Below are 22953 nucleotides of genomic sequence, written 5' to 3'. Positions count from 1 at the left end.
ACAATTAGAAACAACAAACCACAACAAGAATCAAGTTTTTTATGCACAAGGGAGAAAAGCAAGTGTGACAGAAGGTGTCCACCATGCTTCTCTTCTCAAAGTGTCTGCTTCTCCCATACTCCTTTTATTAAGAATTCAAGTAGGAAATTACAAATTCCAAACAAAGAGAGGAGTTCATTAGGGGGTGTCGTATAATGACCCATTTGGGTGGATTCTAAGTTCAAACAGTTTTCCTTATCAGCCAAGGACGGTGTGTCGTAAAACCCCGTCATCCTAGCTGGGGATGAGAAACAGATGAACAAACACACAACTGTTATCTAAAAAGGTAAAAAGGTTCAATCTGAGTTAACATTTAAACAATGATAATGGCAAAACAATTTCCTTCACACCTTTCAATTATTTTCCATTATTTTCAGCATTGTCCAATTTCAGAAATGGCCAGTGACATCAAACAAGTGAATTCAAACGAGGCTCAATATTCTTTTATTTTTATTTTTTTATTTCGCTTTATCATTTCTCCCTCAAGATTAAAGTTTCTAAAAAAGCAGGAGAGTAATTTCTTTGCTGTGTGAGGAAGATTAGGGTGAACAGAAGCTAATCAGCTGCCAGGGGAACCCAAAGTGACGGATTGAGAAAATGGGAGAGAAGCACAATAGAAATAGGAGGAAGACAGAATCTTCAGGTCAACCTGCTCTTCGGACTTTTCAAAGGAGAACAGAACCGAAGATGCAGCTGTTAAAGTGGGAGTGTCTGAAATCAGCCTCTGGGCTTTGTAACAAACGTGTGGAGATTTTTCTCGTCTTTATGTTTTGTTGTCCCTGACTTGGCTCTGAAACAGGCGTCTGGCTTTGCCAGACTCAAATGGGTCAGCATCCTCCCAGCGGCGTGCTGGAACCACAATCTGTCCCGCTTGCAGAGACTGCAGCACAATGCAGATCCATGCAGCAGATGCATCACCTCCTCCGTCTTTCACTGTCAATCTTTCCCACCCCTACATCGCACCTCCTCCAGGTTCTAGTAACTGCTGTCAACTTTCTTGCAACTCTTAGAGAACACCAGGTTGGTTTTGGAAACAGGTTTTAAAAAAAAATTGAAAGGTAAAAAGTTTTAGTTATTGGATACTATTGTGTTCAGTTATTTTTTTAAATTAATCCTTTAATCCTGTAATTTACATTAAGTGTTTAGCAGAAGAACAAGTTTCTTTTGCATTTTAGGGGGGCACACAGTGCGTGTAGTGGTTAGCGCTCTTGCCTCATAGCAAAAAGGCCCTGGTTCAACTTTTTCAACTGCTGCGTATTTAAATGATTTGTGCTTTGACCTTTTTTCGTTGATATTTATAAAAGGGAATTGTGTAAACCACAGGAACTATTCTGCTTCAGTTAGTCTCTCTGTTAGTAATGTGGCCTTAATTTAAAAAGTCCAGAAAACAGCATTAGAATAAAATAATGTAAAATTAATTTTACAAAGCTGCTCCTTAATATATATATACAGTATGTTTAAATAGAAACTTTTATTTTTATTTATAATCATTATTTTACTGGTTTCTCCAGCTTGTTTGTTTGTCACTGCTGGTGAAACAAAATAAGATTCAATCATTATTTCTGTTAGGAGTTGAGTAACTCTGTTTATGCAGCATCAGAAAAACAAATCACCCGCTTACATAATGCATATTTAATGCCCCAGTCATGATGCATTTAATGCATGAATTACTGCAGTTAGTGCAGGAATCTGCTTGTTCACACTCGATGGATCATTAATTAGTAAGTTAAAGGAAATCTTTGTCTTACTGATACTTATTTAAATATAAAAACATTGTTTGGAAAAATCCACATGGTTAAATATTTTCTTTTTTTTATCACAAACTCATCAATTTAAAAAAAAAAAGGAAAGGGTTGATCATTCCTGAAAAAGAATACAGATTTTTTGCTAAGTGCATAACATTAATAATTACTCAATGATGTATAATGGCTTTCATTTCAGTCCACAACAAGAATCATTATTTATTTTTGCAAACATTTCTACACTAATTAATCAAGGGGGGGATACATTAAAGTGAACGTTGGTGTTTCCTTTTACCGTTATTCTGGGGATATTGTAAAAGGCTACTAAATACAGTTATGTTCTGTCATATTTGTGGGTATTTGAGATTTTCATTTGATGTATAACTATCAGAGACCTTTGAATAATCTGTCATTATAATATTCAGTTTTAAGTCCACATTTGTTTTCTTTGAACAGTCTCATTTTGGTTGTTAATCTGCTCTTCAGAGCTAAACGGTTGCAGATTATTAAGATTATTTTACTGCACACACTGGCTGTGAAGTAAATGCAATCTAAATTTGTTGGGTTTTTTTTGCATTTTCCCCAAACAGCACTGAAACAAACACATAAAATCGCTGCAATATTTCTTTTGTCTGATTTTTACATTTTTATACGTTTTTTGAAGCCCAAATAAAGGAGACACCCAGCCTCTTTCATACTTTTTTTTTATTGCAGAAATACAAGCTTGTGCCAAAATATTTCAGGACCTTACATCATCGCTGCAAGGACACATTAGGAGAAGCCCATTCAGAATGGAGAGAGAGATTTGATGCAGCAGTAATTTTCGTTTGCATTATTGCTCATCCTCTGGGAGCAGCGAGAAGTGAGGGCAAACCAAGGTCACGCTGACCACCAGAGGCAGAACAGCCAGAATTGAGCCGTCAGTCTGACGCGTGCTGACTTTGAACAATCTTCTGTTCCAAAAAACGAGTGCATTAGTACAAACAAACAAATAGAAATACAAAAAACCCTTTAATTGTTTTAATCAGAACATTAAACTGGCTGATTATAATTTAAACTCTGTTTTGTTCCATTAAAAAAATCCTTAAAATCCCAAAATTAGGGAAAACTAGGTATTGTAAAAAAGTCATTTACCTACTATTCATAATAAGTTGTTCATGTTTTTCAGCAGAACAGACAATAATCATTTTTGACACCAGTGTATTCCACATATTAATGTTTCAAATGGCTGTCTTAGCCATCCTGTTTATTTTGTTATTGAATCCAATTCAGTGGTGCCAGCCATTGCCTTTCAAGCAATTGTGATGATCAGGTTCCAAGATCCCCACTATCTGTTCCGATGGGAGCAGCACTGGGAAGAAAGATGGATGAAAAGGTTAAGTAAACATGAATCCGAGGTGAGCTCGGCCGCCGATTGCTCTGATTAACAAGCCCATTAGCGATGATTCCAAGAATTGACTGTCAGCCGGCAAACATTGTGTTTTCCTGTCAACAGCTGCTTTGACTGATCATTGGGAGCGGCCGTGGTGCAGCGGTAGGGTGGTCAACCCATGATTGTAATATTGCAGGTTCAATTCCTGCCTTGCACACCCATGAGTGTCCTTGGGCAAGACACTGAACCCCACCTTGCCTCTGGTGGTAGGTGGGCGCCAGTGTTTGGCAGCAGAGCAGCCACCAGTGTGAATGTGTGTGTGACTGGGTGAATGGGTCTGTGCCTGTAAAGTGCTTTGTCCTGGTAGGTAGAAAAGTGCTATATAAGTATATGCCATGAGGTACAAAAAATAACAGCTTTTTTGTTAAAACCAAACAGAAGGTTTTCTTTTCCCATCCAAAATGTAAAGTTTCCTTCATTCTGGAAAGCAGCTGCAGTAAACAGGCCTCTGAGCTCTTAGGCTCTTTGTATGGAAGCTGTCAGGGACCAAGTACTCCACAGACATCAAAGTTTAAGAACTTTGAAGCTGTGGACACACTGGGCAATTGTCGCGTATCCAGTATGTGCTAAAAGCGTTCTTTAACGTGCATTTACCCCATGGTGTTCACACTGGACAAGCAGGGAGGGGCTTCTTCTTTTTCCACAGTTTACCTGCACATCTCGGGCTGCACAGTGGTTAGCGCTCTTGCCTCCCACCAACAAGGCCCCCGGTTCAACTTCCGATTGGGGCATCTGCAACAGAACACCAATGGGGGATCTTTCTGTTTGGGGTTTGCATGTTCTCCCTGTGCATGTGTGACAGGATGTTCCCCCTTGAGCCTGAAAAGGACAAGATGGGTTTATAAGATGAATGAAAAAATATAAACTATCTTTGTAATATCTCCATCACCTACAGTTTTCTTGTACAGCTCTATTCTGATATATGAGAGGCTTGGAGTCATATAATGCTGACTGGGCACAAACAGCAATTATTATTTTTTCTTTCATGATCAATTTTAAACGGTAAATACTTCTGTGAATGAAAGGGGGCATCCTCCATTTGTCACTACCCAATCCAAGTCCTGGTTTAACCCTTGTGCTATCCTGGGCACTTTAACGTTGGGTCATCTAGACCCACTAGACAGTGCTCTGTAATCTTCAATGATTTGTGATCTTCACTGGTGTCCATGGATTACATGAAATCTTTCCACCTTTATCCACCTTTGTCATGGTAGGGAGAACACGTCAATGTAAGGGTGGGGTCATCTAAGATAGCACAAGGGTTAATTGGTATAACTTTCAACGAATGTTCAATGGACACGCGTTTTGTATGTAGAGCCAAACAAGGGTCATAAAAACGTACGTAGCAAACGTGAACGCCAAAGTTTTGAACGCATAAGCCTGAAACACGCTGCATTTACATGCACTTTTCATTGGAAGTGGCCAGAGTTGTAGAGGGGGCTGGCTATGCAAAGACAGTTTGATGTTTTGGTAGAACAATAATAAAAACTCTGTCTCAGGTCTCAGTGGTTCATGTTGATGTCCACCCTGAAACTGAGAGGTCAAATTTCACACCTGAGTGGAAAAAAAGAACAGCACTGAAGGGCGGCAATTTAAATTTAGTGATTGTGTCTTTAACCCTTTTGCTATCTTAGATGACCCCACCCTTAGATTGACGTATTGTCCATACCATGACAAAGGTGGATAAAGGTGGAAAGATTTCATGTAATCCATGGACACCAGTGAAGATCACAAATCATTGAAGAAAAAAGGTTCAGCGCACTGTCTAGTGGGTCTAGATGACCCAACTCCCAATGTTAAAGTGCCTAGGATAGCACAGGGGTTAAAAGAAAGGTCTAAAAATGCATTATGTTTTTCTACAAACACCTTAAAGATATAATAGAATTTAAAAAGTAACTTTAATAATTTTCAAATATGAAGCATTTCTCCAGGCTCACCCATTTAATATTTAACATTTTTTTTTATTTTGTAATTTCACACTGGAAGAAGTTACTCATTTCTTTAATGCTCTTTCTGTTTTATCAGCTCGAGGCCAAAATTCGTTTTAGCAAACCCTTTCAAATGTTTGGACGTCGTGTTTATTTTGAAACATTTCACATGAAAGGGAAAATATTCGCTTTAATTGTGAAGTTCATTGTGTCAAAGATGCGTGAGACACTGTTATGTTAAAATATAGAGAGACAAGTTCTACTTTTCTTTATTAGCACGAATAATGGCTCTGACATCTAATTTATTTGAAACATTTTTAAAGATAAATTTAAAAAATTACAGAAATTTGCATTTACTTGGAGATGCAACAGAGGATTTGGACTTTAGTTTGATGTTTCAGGGATGTTTTGGTCATGTTTTGAGTTGTCCCCCTGTTAGTGACACCAGGTTCATGTTCAAAACCCTCTCAGCTGTTTTTATTTCTGTTAATTACCCTCAGTATGTTAAACTCCTCTACCTCTTTTTGATGCAAATTCTCATTAAAGAACTTCGAAATGTATCTTAATTTGGCATCTACTTTGGGATTTTTAGCATTTTTTTTTTCATAGCTGGAATGAATTCAGGTGTCGAGGGCTGAAGTGTCTGGTTTTGAGCTTTTCATTGTCAGGCCGTCTGCTGAGTCACCGTTTTGTATCTCATTGTGTTTGGTCACATTTAAGTTTAGTTATTAAATTAAGTTTCTGCTGCCAAACCTTGTGTACTATTAGGGACCACAGCACCGGTTCCTGTCCATATTTTGTTCTGAAAAAGTATTAATTTGGATCAATCATCTAAGCTAAACCCACAGGTTTGACAAAATATTACAAAAACTTTTGATGATTTGCAAAGATGTAGCGTTAAGTGACATATGTTCTTGAATGCGCCAAACACAGGTTCTTGGGTGTGTGTTTAGCCCATGGTGTTCACACTGGACAAGCATGGAGGGGCTTCATCTTACTAGCGTATGTTCACCAGCTGGATGGCTCAGTTGGCTGCATGTAGGACTGGCACATGGAAATTCCCAGGAGCTACGATGAGCTTCATCCAGTGTGGATCCTTTGGCAAGACCCTTCATGCCACTGCCTAACTATGTAGCCACAAGGGGCCCAAGTCTGAGTCTTCCTGTGCCAGTCCCCAGGTGTAAGACAGAGAGAAAGAAAGAAAGTGCTACTTTCTGTCACACACCTAGTGTGTGACAGGTGCCAAACCACCTGTGTGGATCCATGTGGCAACCCTGAGGGGTTGTGCCAAAAGGTGAACAGCTACAACTAACACATGTTTACCACCTATGGTTAGAAGAGGCTTAGTGCAAAAAGTTCAACCGGAACAAATCTTGTGAATCTTGCTCCAGGCTTTTTCTTTCACAGCTCCATTCCGATATATGTCATAATATTCCAGCCAAGCACGAACCACAATTATTAATTTCTCCTCCATGATCAATTTTCAAATGGTAGGTACTTCCGTGACTTAAAGGGGACGTCATCCATACATCACGACCAAATCCGATTCACTGATTTGTCAGCTTTGCTAATCATTATTACTCAGTGCTAATGCTCAATGCTGTTGTGCATCCCGCAGTTGGTTACCTAAACAGTTTCCATATAAAACAAGTTGTCCTGTGTAATTCATCACCATTTTTAATCTATGTTCATTTGAACTTCAGACTTTTTTTTAAACTATTAAAAAAAACTATAACATATCCAGACCAAACACAATTATTCTTTCATTTCTGGTGAAAATTACAACTTTAAGTTGTTTTATTTTATACCTTTTAACCTTTTTTTGCCTCATCTGTTTTCCATGTTTCAACTTTTTCATCGTCTAAGTTGCATTATGTCCAACAATTTTACCAGTCATGAGTGATCATGTCATCCGCCCCTGACCACGCTTGACTGCAGCAAAGATGCTGTAAAATCTCTCTGGATTTTCACACTAAAACCCCTGCAGATGTTCTAAATGCAGCCCAGCATCTGCTGTCCCGTCAGCCATAAAGGGCACATGTTGCTTTTATTCTCACTGAACTGGACTTGTTCCCCAAAGTCTCCTTTTCCACTCATTCTTGGCAGAGGGTCTTCTGGATTAATCTACCTCTCCATCTTATTAGCAACTCTCAATCTCCTGATGTGTTTTTTATTTTTTACAAAAGTAATTCCTTTTTTCTTAATTTTATGGCAGGTTTTTATAGTAACAAATGCAGCATTTTGAAGTGCATTTTTTTCCTTTTATTTTATTTCCAGAATTCTCAATCCCATTTAACCCAATCATTAAACCCCCACCTGTCTAAAAATATCTCCTCACATCACAGCTGCTCACATCCATCATCACATTTTCTGCTCTCACCTCACTTCCCACTTCTCACGTGATGGATCTTTGTTTCGTAGTAGAATAAAAATACCCCCGCTGTGACGGCTGTGACGGGGAGAGAGCCTCTACCTCAGCTGATTCTGCCATCATTTGCCCCCCCCCCCCCCCCCCCCCCCCCCCCCCCCCCCGTCAGATGCCTGCTTTCTGCTGATGTGTCTTTGCTTTTATCTCCACTTCAGTTGTTTTTAATGTTTTTGCCTCAAAGAAATGTGTAGGGGATTAGCTTCCCTCCTCCTGAAAACCTTTTGGTTTAAGAAAAAAAAAAGAAGAAGGAAAAAGATAAGAAGAAGAAAACAAAAGAGTAAAAAGAAAAAGGTGGAGGTGTTTTAAAAGCCACTTCCTAGAGGAGATGAAGCATCCACACGAGGGGATCTGATTTCTTCTGGTGTTTGTTTTGAGCCTGATGTGGAACAGTTTCATTTTTTTCTCCATTAACTGTGACTCCTTGTTTGTCATTGCTCTACTGACTCTTTCAAATGCACAAAGACCGACGACTCACTGTTGCTATGCAACTTCTTAACTGTATTTCAAAGCTGTTTTGAACTTTGGCTCTTCTTTTCTGACACGATTCAAAGCGTAATTCTTGAAGCCATCAGCACGCTGAATGCTGAGTTTGAATTCTGAGGATGCAGTTGGCTGTCTGTTTGAAAATAAATAATAGGAACCAGTCTCTGCTGTGTTTAAATGCTTGTATCTTTTATGGTTCTGACATCTGTAGGTCTGAGCTTCATCGCATCCTCCTCTGTATCCACTTTACCAACCTGAAACCACAGGAGCCTCACTTATGCAATATAACAGTTGTTTTTGAAAGGTAAATGTATTTTTCTAGGTACATTTTAATACCTGAATGTTTATATTTTGAATTACGAAGGATGGTAGCTCTATACGGGCACTCAGGAACTTTATTTGTTATTGAGGCTTCTAGAAAAAGGAAGCTTAGATTGGCCAAATTTTACTTGATAACCTCACCAAAGACTTGGCTAAAAGTCAAGTATTTTTATTTTTTTTTCACTTTATAGTGTACATCAGGGTGGGCAAACTACGGCCCGCGGGCTGGATTCCGCCCGCCTCCATGTTTGGTCCGGCCCTTTGACCAATACCAGAGAACCGTGTTTTTTCTTTTTATCTGGTCACACGATCAAGACCTGCATAGAACGTGACATTTCATTCCCCCCCTGCAGTCTGTGCTCCAACCTGCAATTGTTATTTTAAAATTCAATAAAGTTAGAGGGGCTAAAGGTGGACCTGACCTTATTGTCATCGTTTTGGAAACAAAAAAATTGATTTATTTTTAAAGAATAAGTGCTAGATTTTATAAGGATTTATTATGATGCACCAACTTGAACTAAAAGATCATATTCTCATTTTGTTAAAAAAAATTCTGAAGTGAAAAATGTCCATTTATTACACTTTTATGTAAATCAAAATGAACCACAATTAGCTTCATTAGAACTCAACAAATACAAAAACTCTTTCTTTAGAACTAGCAAAAAAGTACTTATAACTTTAATTAAAAGTAATTCTATCAAACAGCTTTTTTTATCTTTTGTATTTTCTTTTGGAATGATTATGTGAAACTCCTTGTTTTTAGAGTTTTACATTTTTATTGTAAGATTTCTTGTTAACTTGCTGCATTAACAGATCATTTTACTTTTTTTTAGTGGTTTTCATTTTAAGATTAGTGTTTTTTTTCCCCCGTCTTTAAACTTAGTGTAATGGCCATGCTTAGGCACAAAGTTTAATAGCTTACTAATTGAAACATCCATGTTATAAAGAGCATTTTATAATGGGAGGCCACTTAATGAAGCCTTAATGCCAATATTACCAGAATAATCTCACGATTAAATGTATTTCAGACGCAAAAAGAAAAGCATTTTTTATTCTTATTCCATCAGAGAAATGGGGGGGGGGGGGGGGGGGGGTTATTTTTGGGTCTAGTTTTATTTAATGAAACAGTTAATAATGCTGCGTTATTTTTAAACCACAAAGTTTTTAAAGTTGAACCTACAAACACAGAAAATACGAACACGTTTCCTGAAAAAGTGTCAACACTGAGTATTAAGTGTTTGATCCTGTTCCCAGATCTATATTTAGATGGGGAGCACAACAGAGAGAATTGTAGTGAAATTCTATGTGGGTCAGTGTTTAATGTTCCAAGCTCTTCCATGTTTTGTTGTCTCGAACTGTAAAACCCTCTTGAACTTTTTTGGCAGTCTATTATTTCTCAAATCTCTAAAATAAATGTGACTCTTCACTTTTTTCCCCCTTTTCAGTGAATGCTGATCTATAAATACACAAATGTGAATCCACCCACGGATCAGCCTGTCAGCAAATCACCCTCACTGTGTCTGCTCCACTCCAACATTTCTAGCTTTGTAAAAAAGAAAAGTTTATAGTCTAAATGTGTAAAAGTTTTTTTTACCTGATCAACTTTTTCCAGCAAGCTGAATTTAAATGGTATTTAAAATCATCTGATGTGTAGCCAGAATGAGAGTCCTAAGATATTTAGACTACGGTTAGAAAATGTGACTTGTGGGGAAACTGACCAAAATTATTGAAGTGATTTTTAAACTTAGTATTTCATAAAAGCAAGCCCTAAGTTGTCTTGCTGCATGTTGTTGTTCACTCGCCTGTTTCCCATTAGAGAATGAATAATTTAGCTCATCACTGATTAATCTGTGAGCACCTTGACGAATTCTATTTTTATATTGAGTGTGCTTTTATCACCTCCAGTCTCACTTTACATGTAAGAAATTGGAGGTTGTGGGAAACCCAGAGGCAAAAGATGCACTCAGGGTCCTGATTTCTTTAATAACTCCTTATGCATAATCAGACTAAACTGTGACAAACCTGGACTAAGACAGACGAAAGGTAAGAAAACAGAAGACCTGACGTGGAAAAACTGGGGGGAAAAAAGGGATAAATTACTGAATAGGAGGTTTTACAGTGATGGAGGGAAATCATCAAAAATGGATCAAAACCTATGACAAACCCTCTAGATATGAACTGGACTGGGTAACCCCTCCCCCATGGCGCTCCAAATGAGAAGTACCCGCTGGTCCCAAGAAGCCAAAAATCCCACAGACTTCTATAGAGAAATAAACAGCTATTACTCAGTCATTCTGTTTGTCAGAATTACCATTCTTGCTCTGCTACATGCTGTTTTTACATTTTCTTGAAAATGTTTAAAATATTTGTTTCTGTCCTGCGAGTTTTCAAGTTATATACTGATTAATCAGATGCCTCAATAAAAGTAGACGGTGCCTGCTGGCCCCCATGTCCAACGTTCCAAACGTTTGATTGACAGTTTGGGTGAAGCCTGCTTTCAAGTGGTAGGGGTGTGGACAACAAGTTCACTTCTAATTGGCCAGAGTGGTTGCCATAGAATGTTAGGCCGACGTTGGACCAATCACCGCCTACTGAAATAATCTGAGTCCAACATGGCGACTTCTGTATCGTAAAGAAATGGCGACCGGATTAACTTCATTTTGTTGTAACCGGAAGTATATTTTCTGAGGGCGACGTCACACTCACTCAGTACAGTTCTAAGATACAGACGATGGACAATCTACAAAAAGGAACAAAGACACAATTCTCTACATTGCACAGCAAAAACACAAGACCCCTAGTAATAAGTCAAAAATTCTTAGAATTTGAAAAAATGTCTTTAAAAAAAGCAAATAAAGCTGCCAATGAATACAAAAAATTTTCTAACCAAGAATTCCTATAAGAAATAAATTCTAGACTCTTTTCTAATCGAAAAATTTTCTTGATAAGATTATTTTTCTTGCAAGACAGAAAACCAATTTTTCTCGAAAGAAACATTATTTTTACTTTTAGATTCAGTTTTTACGGTGTGCAAATCTTTTTGTCCCTTCCAATTCATCACATCAGTTCGCGTGACTTTTTCCTGTTCTAAATCTAAGGCTCTGTGCTGACAGTTCGTGTTGTTTCTGGTCAGTCTCAGTTGTATTGTTTTTATTTATTTATATATTCGCTTTGATAGCTAAAACAGTTTAGTTTTTCTGTTGAATTTTAAGAATGTCACATTTGAAAAGTGTCATCCTGAAAAACTGTATGTAAAAAGATCCATATATTTTGATAATTCAATAATTGCTAACCTATCTGAGACCATCAGTATCTTTTTTGTGTCTAAAATAAATACATTTTGGACTACTTAAAGGAATAAAAAAGTTCAAACGATGCATTCATTAACTCTTCAAAATCTGAAAAGATATAACAAAGAAGTTTCATTGAGACAATGTTGCACCATGATCAGCATAAAAAAAACTTTTATTTTGATAGAATAACCACTTGAAAGAAGAAAAATGTCATCCAGAGGGAGACACGCTGCACACTGGCTGATAACAGATTGAAAAAAATCTATTTTTCATTTCATTGCAGTAATGATCTTTTCAGCCAAAGTGAAGCCCTGCACTTTAGCCACAACGGGGAGCCACAGAGGGCAGCTCCGAGCCTCATCAGGACTCCGGCTTTCGTCAACGTCCACTACTTTCCTTATTCTCTGCACTCACTTTTCTCTCTTTACTATTTTCAGAGCAAAATAGGGGTCATGACCTCTTCAGCTATGATATTTAGTTACTTCCATTATGGTCTGAGGGGAAAAAACTAACCTGCACTCAGATCCAGAGAATATAGATTGTTCATAAGAACCTTTCATTGATACACTGAGACAATGGCTATATCAGCTGGCAACTGGACCCCAGAGTAGGAGAAGGAGTAGGAGGGCCTGCACAGTGACAGTTTGAGTAGTGGTCGAAACCTCAGCTGGGTCCCTTTTGTACCAGAACGAAACAAAGAAATTGAAAGTCCCACCGGTTCTGCAGTTGCTATTGTTTTGAAATAATTGAAGTGTCAAGCAGTTCTGCGCAGAAGAAAGAATTAGGGTTGGCAGTGACAAACCTACAAAGAACTGTATCCTGGGAGTTCATGAAGAAGTTGACCTTTTCGCCATTTTGGTGGCTGTTGCCTGCAGCTTTTTGGACCATTCATCACTGTTCTAATCTTCAGAAATCCCCACGTGCATCAAACAGCAAACAAGTTCTGACAAACAATCTAGCACGATATATACAAATCTCCAAAGGCAGATGGAAGAAAAACTAAAAACTTGGCATTAAAAATAAAACCTTCACTTGAAAAAAAAACACCTTACCAAACCAAAATGACTCCATCCGTGTGTCCTTGGAGACACATGACACATGAATCAGGACAGACTGATCATGTGCAAAAGGCTCGTGGTTCAGATGTCCTGTCATAACATGTCTGTGCATGCGTAAGCGTGCGCGCTGCCCATGTCTGCGCCCTCGCCTGCGTCTTGCAGCTCATTTGGTTTGATCGAGGCTGCGCTCTTGCAGAAGAGAGAGGCGCAGGACAGGCGGCGGACTCTCTGCCGCTCGCTGACACACTCCATCGCGGTGCTCTCGCAGTCACGCTGCCCCGGTCGGGGATTTCTTCCGTCCTCAAAGAGGCATGCGCATCTGGATCAGAGTTTCCCGGGGACAGTTACGCATCGCAGCGCTGCGAAATCCTCTCCGCGTCCTCCCGCCCTCACAGAGGAATATAACACAACAGCCTAAAGACAGTTGGGGTATATATTTTGGAGAGAATGGCGGGCGCAAAGCGCCTTTTGAAAACGCCGAGGTAAGAAACAGCCGCTTTAATGCGCGCAGAGATTACGCGGACGCGCGCTCACAACCGAAAACATTCCGTCTCTGCAGTCTTTTGAGAGTCAGACTTCATCGTGTTGTTGTGGGAAAACTTAAATGTTTAAACTGCATACCTTCACGGGCTGCGTTTAATACAGAATCTGCTTTTGGACGTATCCCATCTGAACGCAAGAATGCGAAATGTCAGCCCTCCAGAAACAGATCCCTTTGGGGTTCAGTTTGAGTTTACTGTTTGGAGAAGCTCCGCATGTGGGTCTGCTATGATGACACATTTTCCAACAGAGACGTACCAGGAGTTAATTGTGTCGTCATGTCAAGTTGAGTACCTGGAGCACGAGAGCGCACTCGCCTGTCAGTCATCACTGTGTCGTGATGGAGGGGCTCATTGGCGTAAAGATTGAAAATAAATAAATAAGCCGAGCGTGACTAATATAGCTCTTCCTTCTTCTGCAAAAACAAGAATAGGGATTTGCAAAATGAACGAGCATGCATATTCTTTGCAAAAGTAAATTCCTTTATATCTGCATGTTATTATGGCACAGTTTCTGCAAGCATCCGGGATATTACACAGAGTCTTGCTTCTATGTATCTGTATCTTTACTATAAATATTACTATTGTATTTCCCTTGCAAATGCAGGAGTCTATTTAAGAAAAATCCCTTTAATTTCTCTTCAGAAAACATTTCCTGTGCTCGATTCATGTGGAGCAAACTCACAGTAAAGAGTTGGCCCCATTTCTGTCTGACATGTTGGTTAACTGCAAACAGATACAGTTTACTTGCAGGCTTTTAAAGTGGAAGGCTTCCTTTTTTCTTTGAAATGTGCAGATTATATGAAAACAGCTGCTCCTCTTTAAATATGCATGCACAGCCTCTTCATTTTCCAAATTGATCCTCATTAATGCCACAGCAGATAAGCTTCGGTTTGGCTTATCGCAGTGAAAGCATGCACAGAGGATAACTGTGTGTTTCCGAGTTTTTTTAAGTTTGCTCTTTTTGTTTTGTTGGGTTTGAAGCAGGGAGACATTTACGCTCTGTTTTTGAGGAGGTTTGGCAGGAAAGACTCAACCTTTGTGACACAATCTCATGTTGACACCTTAGTTTTTCTACAATGTCAGAACATATAGCTCTTCACCTTGATGAACTTTATAAGTTTGCTCTTGCCAGTCATGTGGAGAAGACTCACAAGCAAGGTCACGTCTGTTATGGAATGAAAAGTCTTGAAATTTTAGGAAAAACAACACAATTGTTCTCAATAAATGATGAGATATTTCTCATTTCATGACAAAAATCCATTGATGGAAAAATATTTTTACAATAACTGTTTGTTTTTATCTGTAGGAGTCTGGCCTCTGTAGTATGAGTAAATGTGACATCAGACGGGCCGCTTCGGTCAGAGCATGGATAACTACCGATTCCCAGATTATAAAATGTGGAGCGCTCGGCGTTTGACGAGAACTTGCTTTGACAAAGTCGATTCTGTGCCCTTTTGCCTTGCAGTAACTTCCAGTCGTCTGCCATGTTTGAAGCTGCAGAGTCTGCAGAGGTGGAGGGACGCAGCACCGACAGCACCCTGGCCTCATCCATCAGCGCCTGTAAGAAGGTAAAGGTAGAGCGGAGCTCCACTTATTTGGGTTTTAACAAGTCTGCACTGACGTCCCCGTGTGTTAGTCCATCAGTCTGTGCTGCCGGCACCTGCCCACCACTCCTTTCTGACTCCTGTAGGAATTATTTGTCTTTCCCCTGACTTCTGCTTGTGTCTCCAGCAGAGCAGGAGATATTAATTTCCTCTCCCCTGGTTCTGGTGACACCTAGGGGTTGTGTAATAAGAGGAACACTCACGCCCTCAGGTCATCCCAGTAGATTTATCATTACCCCCCACAACAGAGACAGGAGGGGAGATGGTGCAGATCATTGGGCTGAGGGGGCTAGATTGAATTTCTCTCTTTTTTTTAAAAAAGGTGTGTGGGTCTAACTGTGAGTGCGCGGGCGAACTGGCAGGTGTGTTCCTAATTAGCCCTCCGTTCATGATCGTTGTCTACCTGAGCGTCCTGTTGAGACGAAAAAGGAAAGTCTTTCTTGTAATTAGAGCTCTGGTGGCACAGAGTGCTGCGAGCACTCCTCCATGTTGTCACTCCCAGTGAGATCAGCTGAGCCTACGTCACCTTTACCTGGCCAAAGGCCCGCACAGATGGTCTTTTCCAGAAGGGGCTGGCTCAGGGGGGCCAAGGCATGTCCCTAAAAATAATCCTAATAGCATGCACATTAGTGTCAAAGTGAAAGTTATTTGTGTGGAGCTTTTTCCCCATAATGCTTCTGCAAACTGTGAAAAGTCGTTTAAACCTCAAAGACATCAGTTCTTTTTACGGATGTAACGATTTATTTTCCCCATGATTTGGTTCAATTCTCGATTTTTGGGTCATAGCTTTGTTTTGATAACTGATTTGTGTATTATAACAACAAAAAATGAAAAATTCAGAAAAATACTATTTTTTTAATTTACCATTAAGCAAAGGAAAACCTTGAAGTTAGCTCATACTAGGCCTGGTGTAACGCAATAAAACAATATTAAATTTATCAAGCACGAACACATGTTTCACACTTTCAACAAAAACAAACGATTTACTTGATTTAGTGATGTAACACAGTGATCCTCAACCCAGGGCCACAGACTGGTACCTGTCAGTGGGACAGTGGGCCGCAGAGAAACATTTTTGGCATTTTAAATATAACCTGATTCTAAAGGATTTTTTACTTTGGAAAACTATTGGTTCTCTCCATCACATCTAACTCATTCTTGATGAATGTCAAGTCGCTCCAAAGTGGCTGCTGCTACCATTAAATTGAAACCCCCAAGCTCACAAAAAAAAGAAGAAAAAGAAGAAGTCAGAAAACAGAAGAAAAGCCTTTAACTTCAAAATGAAAGAAATCTGCATTTAACAGACAATAATCCGGAGTCTTTACTCCAAATATGGATTTACTGTGACAATTATTCCCTCAAACCATAATATTAATGCATAATTTTCAGTAAACGATTGTTTAATGTTAGGATGCTTCTAATAAAGTTGCTCAAATGGTGATCATATTTAATCAGCTTTTTCTGTATTTATCTGTCGCACCTTAAAAGAAGAAATATTTTAGCTTCCACTTTGACAGTCATGGGTTAGGGGAAAATCTGGATCACATTTTAATGCTTCCTACATGAAATCTAGTGTACTAATAAAGTTTAAAGCACCAGCAGATATTTTAAGATGATTAAGATAAATGTATCTTTAATAGTTAAAGGAAATATATTAAAGAAAACTAGATGTCCACTTCAGCCTCGTACAGCCCGTTCGCAAAGTATCACCTGACATTAAACCAATGGCCTAAAAAGGTTGGGAACCGCTGGTGTAACAGACAGTTACGGAGACTTGTGGCATCCCTAATTCTCTTATAAGAATATGAAACTTTTTTACCCATTTCTGTTTTTCAGATGAAATTGTTCTGTCAAGTGTATCTTATTTACATCTTCCATAAAAAGGAACAAAAATGTATTAAATGTTTTTTTCTTCCCCATTTTACTCCAATAACCGGAGCACACGTTGAGCTTAATCTGACAGATTGCTAATCCTGCACTTAGAACACTTACCGTGTCATACGGGTCCTGGTGAAAGGTCGGTCAGTCTCATCACATTAAAATGGAATTTCAGGAACTGGCTGATGAAAGTGAAAAAACAAATCAGCGTGTGTTCGTTTGGTTCGATTATGCTTCATTGACTTTGTCTGAGCTTGTTTGGGTTTGTGTGCTGCAGGTTCTGTGCAGCAACAGCGTGCTGGACTCGCCCGAGTACTGGCTGAGGAACGAGAAAGCCCTGTGCAGACTTGGCCTGCTGGATAACGATGTGGAGGGCAGCTGCACCATGGTGAGGAGAATACTGGAAATGATGAAGCACCCTTTTAGCAACAAACCAAGTCCTTTCTTGTGGCATTTAAGCAGTGGGAGGTTTGCAAGTACTCAGTGTAAACATTTTACTGATTTATACAGTCAAAAACTTTCCACTGTGCACTTCTGCTTGTTATTTTTGCTGATGATTGGGTCTTCCTTGTAATTTCCATCCTTCTATGTGAGGTGCTGACAAGCCAAATGGCCAAACCAATTGGAGCAATGATTCTACTGACAATTACATAAAAAATATATTTCATTGCTTTTTCTATTAAATTGTCTGAAATTGAACTCATAAACTTAATTACTTTCTATCCCACGTCTACATTTGTGTCATTTTTCATTGGAGTACTGATTGAAGGAGTTTGTTGCACATATATCTGCAGGATCCTGCATTGAAACACTAGCAATGCAGCAAAGAGCTGTTCTGTTGAACCACAAGGAAGAGCAATCATTGACCATTTGATGATTTAAAAAAAGTAATGAAATTAGGAATTATCAAGGATGATGCTCTTCTGAGAATCTGTTGGAAAATAATCTAAAATTGATTTGCATGGTAGTTCTACATGTTTTCTTTATTTCATCTATAAGTTTAGTTTATTTGCATATTAGTAAAAGTTGCTATTTTATGGTTTTTAAACTGCAGATTGTCTGAAAATACTCCTTATTCTGCACCAGAAGATCAATGTGATCAATGCTACAAAATGTTAGAAAATGTAGAACGTTAAGCCAAACAAGAACAGCACTGCCTCTTTTTTATTCAACCATTTCACAAAAAATTTCTGTTGAGTTAAAGGCTTTAGTGTAAAACCTGAAAACTGTCATTAAAATGACATTTTGGAGAGAAGTCTCAGTCTGAAGGCTTTTCTAATGGTTCCTAATGGACTCCTCTCAGGCTCCGTTTGCCATCTGCTTGGTGCATGCTGGGTAAAAAGTAATATTAAGCCCATAAAATAAAATAAAATAATGTCAGTGATTGGATGCAACATAAACTCTCTGACATTGTGATCTTTTTTTTATTCTGTTTTAACGATTCTGAAAAAAGAAAAAAACTGAAAGCATTCATATTTATCTTTTAAAACACTTTTTATGGGAACTTCCTCAGCGAAAAACATCACTTAAATCTATTCTGATTACTTCTTGAGATGCAGAATTAAAAACAATCAAGATCCATTACAATCACTGAGTAAATCAAACTACACTGAAGGTGTTTAAAAATCACATAAACTATTGGAAAGAAATGATTATTTAGTAGTGAAACGATGTTTACAGAATACTTATTTCTTTGCAGTGACAATTCAAGCCTGCATTTCAGCTTTTTAGAGGTCAAATTTACCTTTTTCTTCTTCAGCTGAAAAAAAGTTCTGATTCAGTTTGGCTTAATATGAAACATCAACAAGCAGCAGTTTGGTTTTGAGAACAGAGAATTATTAGAATCTGTCATTAATGAGAGATTGAAATATACAGACAATCTCAAAACCTCCCAAAATTAAATATTTTATTGGAATTAGTTTATTTGAAACATTAAAACAAAACACTACCAAAGACAACAAACAAAAGATAGATATATTTACATAGATATGTCAAAGTTTGGATAAATAATCACGACTTGATTGGAAAAATAAAGAAATAATAGTAAAGAAAGATACTTTTCAATATACATTTATACATACCGTACTTACAGTGAGGCAAAAAAATGTTTAGTCAGCCACCAATTGTGCAAGTTCTCCCACTGAAAAAGATGAGAGAGGTGTGTGATTTTCATCGTAGGAAAACCTCAACTGAGACAAAATGAGGGGGAAAAAATCCAGAAAATCAAATTGTCTGATTTTTAAAGAATTTGTTTGTAAATTATGGTGGAAAATAAGTATTTGGTCACCTACAAATAAGCTAGATTTCTGGCTCACAGACCTGCAACTTCTTCTAGAAGAGAATCATCTGTCCTCCACTCATTACCTGTATTAATGTCACCAGTTTGAACTGGTCATCTATATAAACGTCACCTGTCCACAACCTCAAACAGTCATACTCTAAAATCCACTATTGCCAAGACCAAAGAGCTGTCTAAGGACACCAGAAACCAAATAGTTGACCTGCACCCGGCTGTGAGGACTGAATCTTCAATAGGTAAGCAGCTTGGTGTGAAGAAATCCACTGTGGGAGCAATTATTAGGAAACAGAAGACACACAAGACCACTGATAATCTCCTTCCACATGGGGCTTCCTGCAAGATCTCACCCTGTGGGGTCAAAATGATCACAAACATGGTGAGCAAAAATCCCAGAACCATGTGAATGAACTGCAGAGAACTGGGACACAAATAACTACCATAAGTAACACACTACGCTGCCAGGGACTCAAATCCTGCACTGCCAGACGTGTCCCCCTGCTAAAGCCAGTACATGTGCAGGCCCATCTAAAGTTTGCCAGAGAGCATCTGGATCACCCAGAAAAGTATTGGGAGAATGTCCTGTGGTCAGATGAAACCAAAATAGAACTTTTTGGTAAGAAGTCTACTCGTCATGAATTTTGACTATGAAAATTGGATTTGAAAGGGGAATGGAAGAAGTTAAGCTTATAGTAGCAAAGGGACCAGGACGACCGATCCGTGTAAAGGAAAGAACGAATGGGGCCAAATATTGTCAGATTTTCAATGAAAACCTTCCATCAGGGCATCAAGGGCACTGAAGATGAAACGTAGCTGGAACTTTCAGCATGACAACAATCCCAAACACACTGCCCGGGTAACAAAAGAGTGGCTTATTAAGAAGCATTTTAAAGTACTGGAGTGACCTAGCTAGTCTCCACATCTCAAACCCATAGAAAAACATCCCTGCTCTAGAGGAGATCTATATGGAGGAAAACCTTGTGAAGACTTACAGAAAACATTTGACTGCTGACATTGCTAAAAAAGGGTATATAACAAAGTATTGAGTTGAACTTTTATTATTGACCAAATGCTTATTTTCCACCATAATTTACAAATACATTCTTTAAAAATCAGACAATACAATGTGATTTTTCTGGATCCTTGTTTTCTCATTTTGTCTCTCATAGTTGAGGTACACCTAAAAATTACAGACCTCTCTCATCTTTTTGAGTGGGAGAACTTGCACAATTGGTGGCTGACTAAATACTTGTTTGCCTCACTGTATATATACAATACATGACACATTGAATCCATCCATTTTGTCAAAAATAGTTTACCGTAAATTCCGGACTACAAAGCGCACCCGATTACTAGCCGCACCCACCCATTTTCACGTGTTTAATTAGTTTTATACATACACAAGCCGCGGCAGAGTACAAGCCGCGCATGTGTTAGGCAATATTGTCATCCTGACAGATCACGGCCAGTATCCCAGAATGAGTGCAATTCATTAGCACATTGTGGGTGGTGCCAGCTTTGCCTCTGGCTCATGTATTTGAGTGTATCGACATCTGTCAAACAGCATGGACCTCTATTCTGTTCACAAGTTCCTCAGTTATGGTGTTTTTATTTCAATTTTTTTACTTATTGACAATCTAGGTATCTAACATAAAATTACAAACAGTAACCATATAATCAACATTACATCCCTCAGTTATGATGAGGAAATTTACATCCGCGATTCCACATTTCCCATGAGTCTTAGGGGCTAAAGGCGGGGCCAATGCCCGGCTCGCCATTCTGTTGTACGTGTTTAAGAATGAGCAAGTATCAGCAGTGCATGGAGGGGTGAACGGGTACAGCTCTCCTTCCGCTTGTGTCGCGGCAGCATTATGGGAGTAACAGGGCTGGTTAAAAAACACACCGGTAAAATACAGCAGCGGCGACTGAAAAGCGCGCGCCTCAGTGCGGCGCGTGCGTCAGAATTCAGAAGCCTCTGCACTCCGCGGACGCCTCTGCGCTCCGCTCCCGCCCCGCGCGCTCCTTGTCTCCCCTTCCTATCTACTCCGACACCTCTGGCCAGGGCGGCTTCAAGGAGGAGCACTTCGTCCCCGTTGCGCCGGTGGATGGAGCAAATAGTTTCTGTGCAAAGCAATCGGACTTAATACTGTACGTTTTGTGTATGAGGGGCGGATGCGTTGTTACGTGTGGGAGCCATCAGACTGCCATCGGCCCCGCAGCTCAATCAGCAGGAGAAGATGTCTCCAGCCCACACGGAGGCTGTGAGTTTTTCAAAGCAAAATTCCGCTTTTACGGTTTCCTTAGAAACCGTAAATGGAGTGTACATTCACTCCATGCGCTGTTCTCTCCGTCACGCAGCAAACCGGCTTTTCCAATCCCGTTGGTGACGGTGGACTTTTTTACGCTGCTTTTAACGATTGCTTTTAACTTGAAAGCTGCATCATATTGTAGCGGCGATCTGGTGCACGTTGGGTCTAATGGCACCAAAGGATTCTGGGATGCGGCCGGGCATGCGTGTTTCATTTTGTTGAACCATGACTGAAGTGTCTAAGACCTGAAGTCAAGTCCATGCTGTTTGGCTGCTTAGAGGTGTGTTGAATATAAATGCCTTGTGCTTGGTGTTAGATAAAGAATTCAAACTATTCACTGAGTTCGAAAGTATGTACATGGCGGCCGCCAATTAAATCCTTAAATTAGCCGCGTCACTGAATAAGCCGCAGGGCTGTAAGCGCAGGAAAAAAGTAGCGGCTTGTAGTCCAGAAATTACGGTAATTTTTTGCCTGCAAAAGGAGTGGGAGGAAGCAAATTTGTATAATTACACCCCTATTGTGCTTTACTTAACTATTATCCTAATTTTTACCGTTTCAAAATCTGGTTTGTAACTTCTAATTAGTAATTTATACCTTATCACTTTATTAAGTGCAGATTTAGTATTAAGGATATGACGTCTTTAATATTCAAATGCTCGATAAAACCATCAGGATCTCTGTCAGAGCAACTGAAAATTATTGTAACTAAAATCCCCTTTAAACCTTTTTTAACCGTACTTAACGTGTTTGAAGGAATGCCTGTATGTTTTCATTTTTAAACATAAATGTCTCTACACTTGCAGAAAAATCGATCCTATCAAGGATTAAATAAGAACTTTGAGAAAAACTCAGATTCTTTGGGTGGAAATGCAGCAGCCAATGGAAAAGGTGTGTGTGTGTTTTTAGACACCTTTTTGAGAAGAAGAAGCCTCATGGATTAGACAGCCTGCAGTTATTGATTTGACTCTGATCTCTGCATTAAAGGAACGAGTGTTTGAGGATTATGTGAGGCCATCCAACAGGAGGCTGAAGCTGAACTGGAAGTAAACCTTTTAAGATGATTATCCTCAACATGCAAACAAATCAATTATTGAATGACTCTAAGACATAATAAAATAGTTTTAGAACCGAAACATGGTAGGAACGAAAATATTAGAGAAGGACATGTGATCAAATATAGCCTCAAAAATTAGGAAAATGAAACTGATATTAAAATAAGAAATTTAGTTCTTTTTTGGGAAAGTATTACAAATAATTGATGCATATTTATTCTAAAGGATCATGAACATATAGATTTTCTTTTTCTACAATAACATAAAATAGAAAAAATAATACATTATGGAGAACGTGCTCTCTTTATTAGCTTGTTTACTCAGATGAAGAACAATGAAGAACATCTCTCTCCGCTGTGCTCAAAGCCTGAGCTGACAGATCCAGGTTTAGTGGAATGGCCAAAGAATGCCCCCCCCCCCCCCCCCCCCCCCCCACACACACACACACACAAAGGCATGCTGACAACTATTTGTGATCTCCTATTTCCCAAAGGACCCAACCCTATTTCTGCCCATGAGGGTGACTTAGCTGGAGGCATTTTACT

The 22953-nt window shown here is 39.1% G+C and overlaps 1 protein-coding gene across 4 annotated transcripts in view; it reads left to right on the top strand.

Moving 5' to 3' along the window:
- Nucleotides 1-22953, top strand: part of sphkap (SPHK1 interactor, AKAP domain containing) — a 139824-nt gene that overhangs the window by 91147 nt on the left and 25724 nt on the right. For 3 of the 4 annotated variants that reach the window (XM_020708403.3, XM_078956483.1, XM_020708402.3), the window contains exons 1-3: nt 12917-13206; nt 14732-14834; nt 17026-17136. In XM_020708403.3, coding sequence (XP_020564062.1) covers nt 13172-13206; nt 14732-14834; nt 17026-17136 — 249 coding nt within the window. In that variant the 5' untranslated portion in view covers nt 12917-13171. Of the gene's footprint in view, nt 1-12916; nt 13207-14731; nt 14835-17025; nt 17137-22953 lie in introns of those variants that run through there. The other variant, XM_078956484.1, reaches the window with a different exon arrangement.

This window comes from Oryzias latipes, chromosome 13 (assembly GCF_053564925.1).
Source record: "Oryzias latipes strain Hd-rR chromosome 13, Olatipes_Hd-rR_3.1".
NCBI lineage: Eukaryota > Metazoa > Chordata > Actinopteri > Beloniformes > Adrianichthyidae > Oryzias > Oryzias latipes.
Note: the sequence above shows the minus strand (reverse complement) of the source record. Positions and strands in the feature narration are given on the sequence as shown.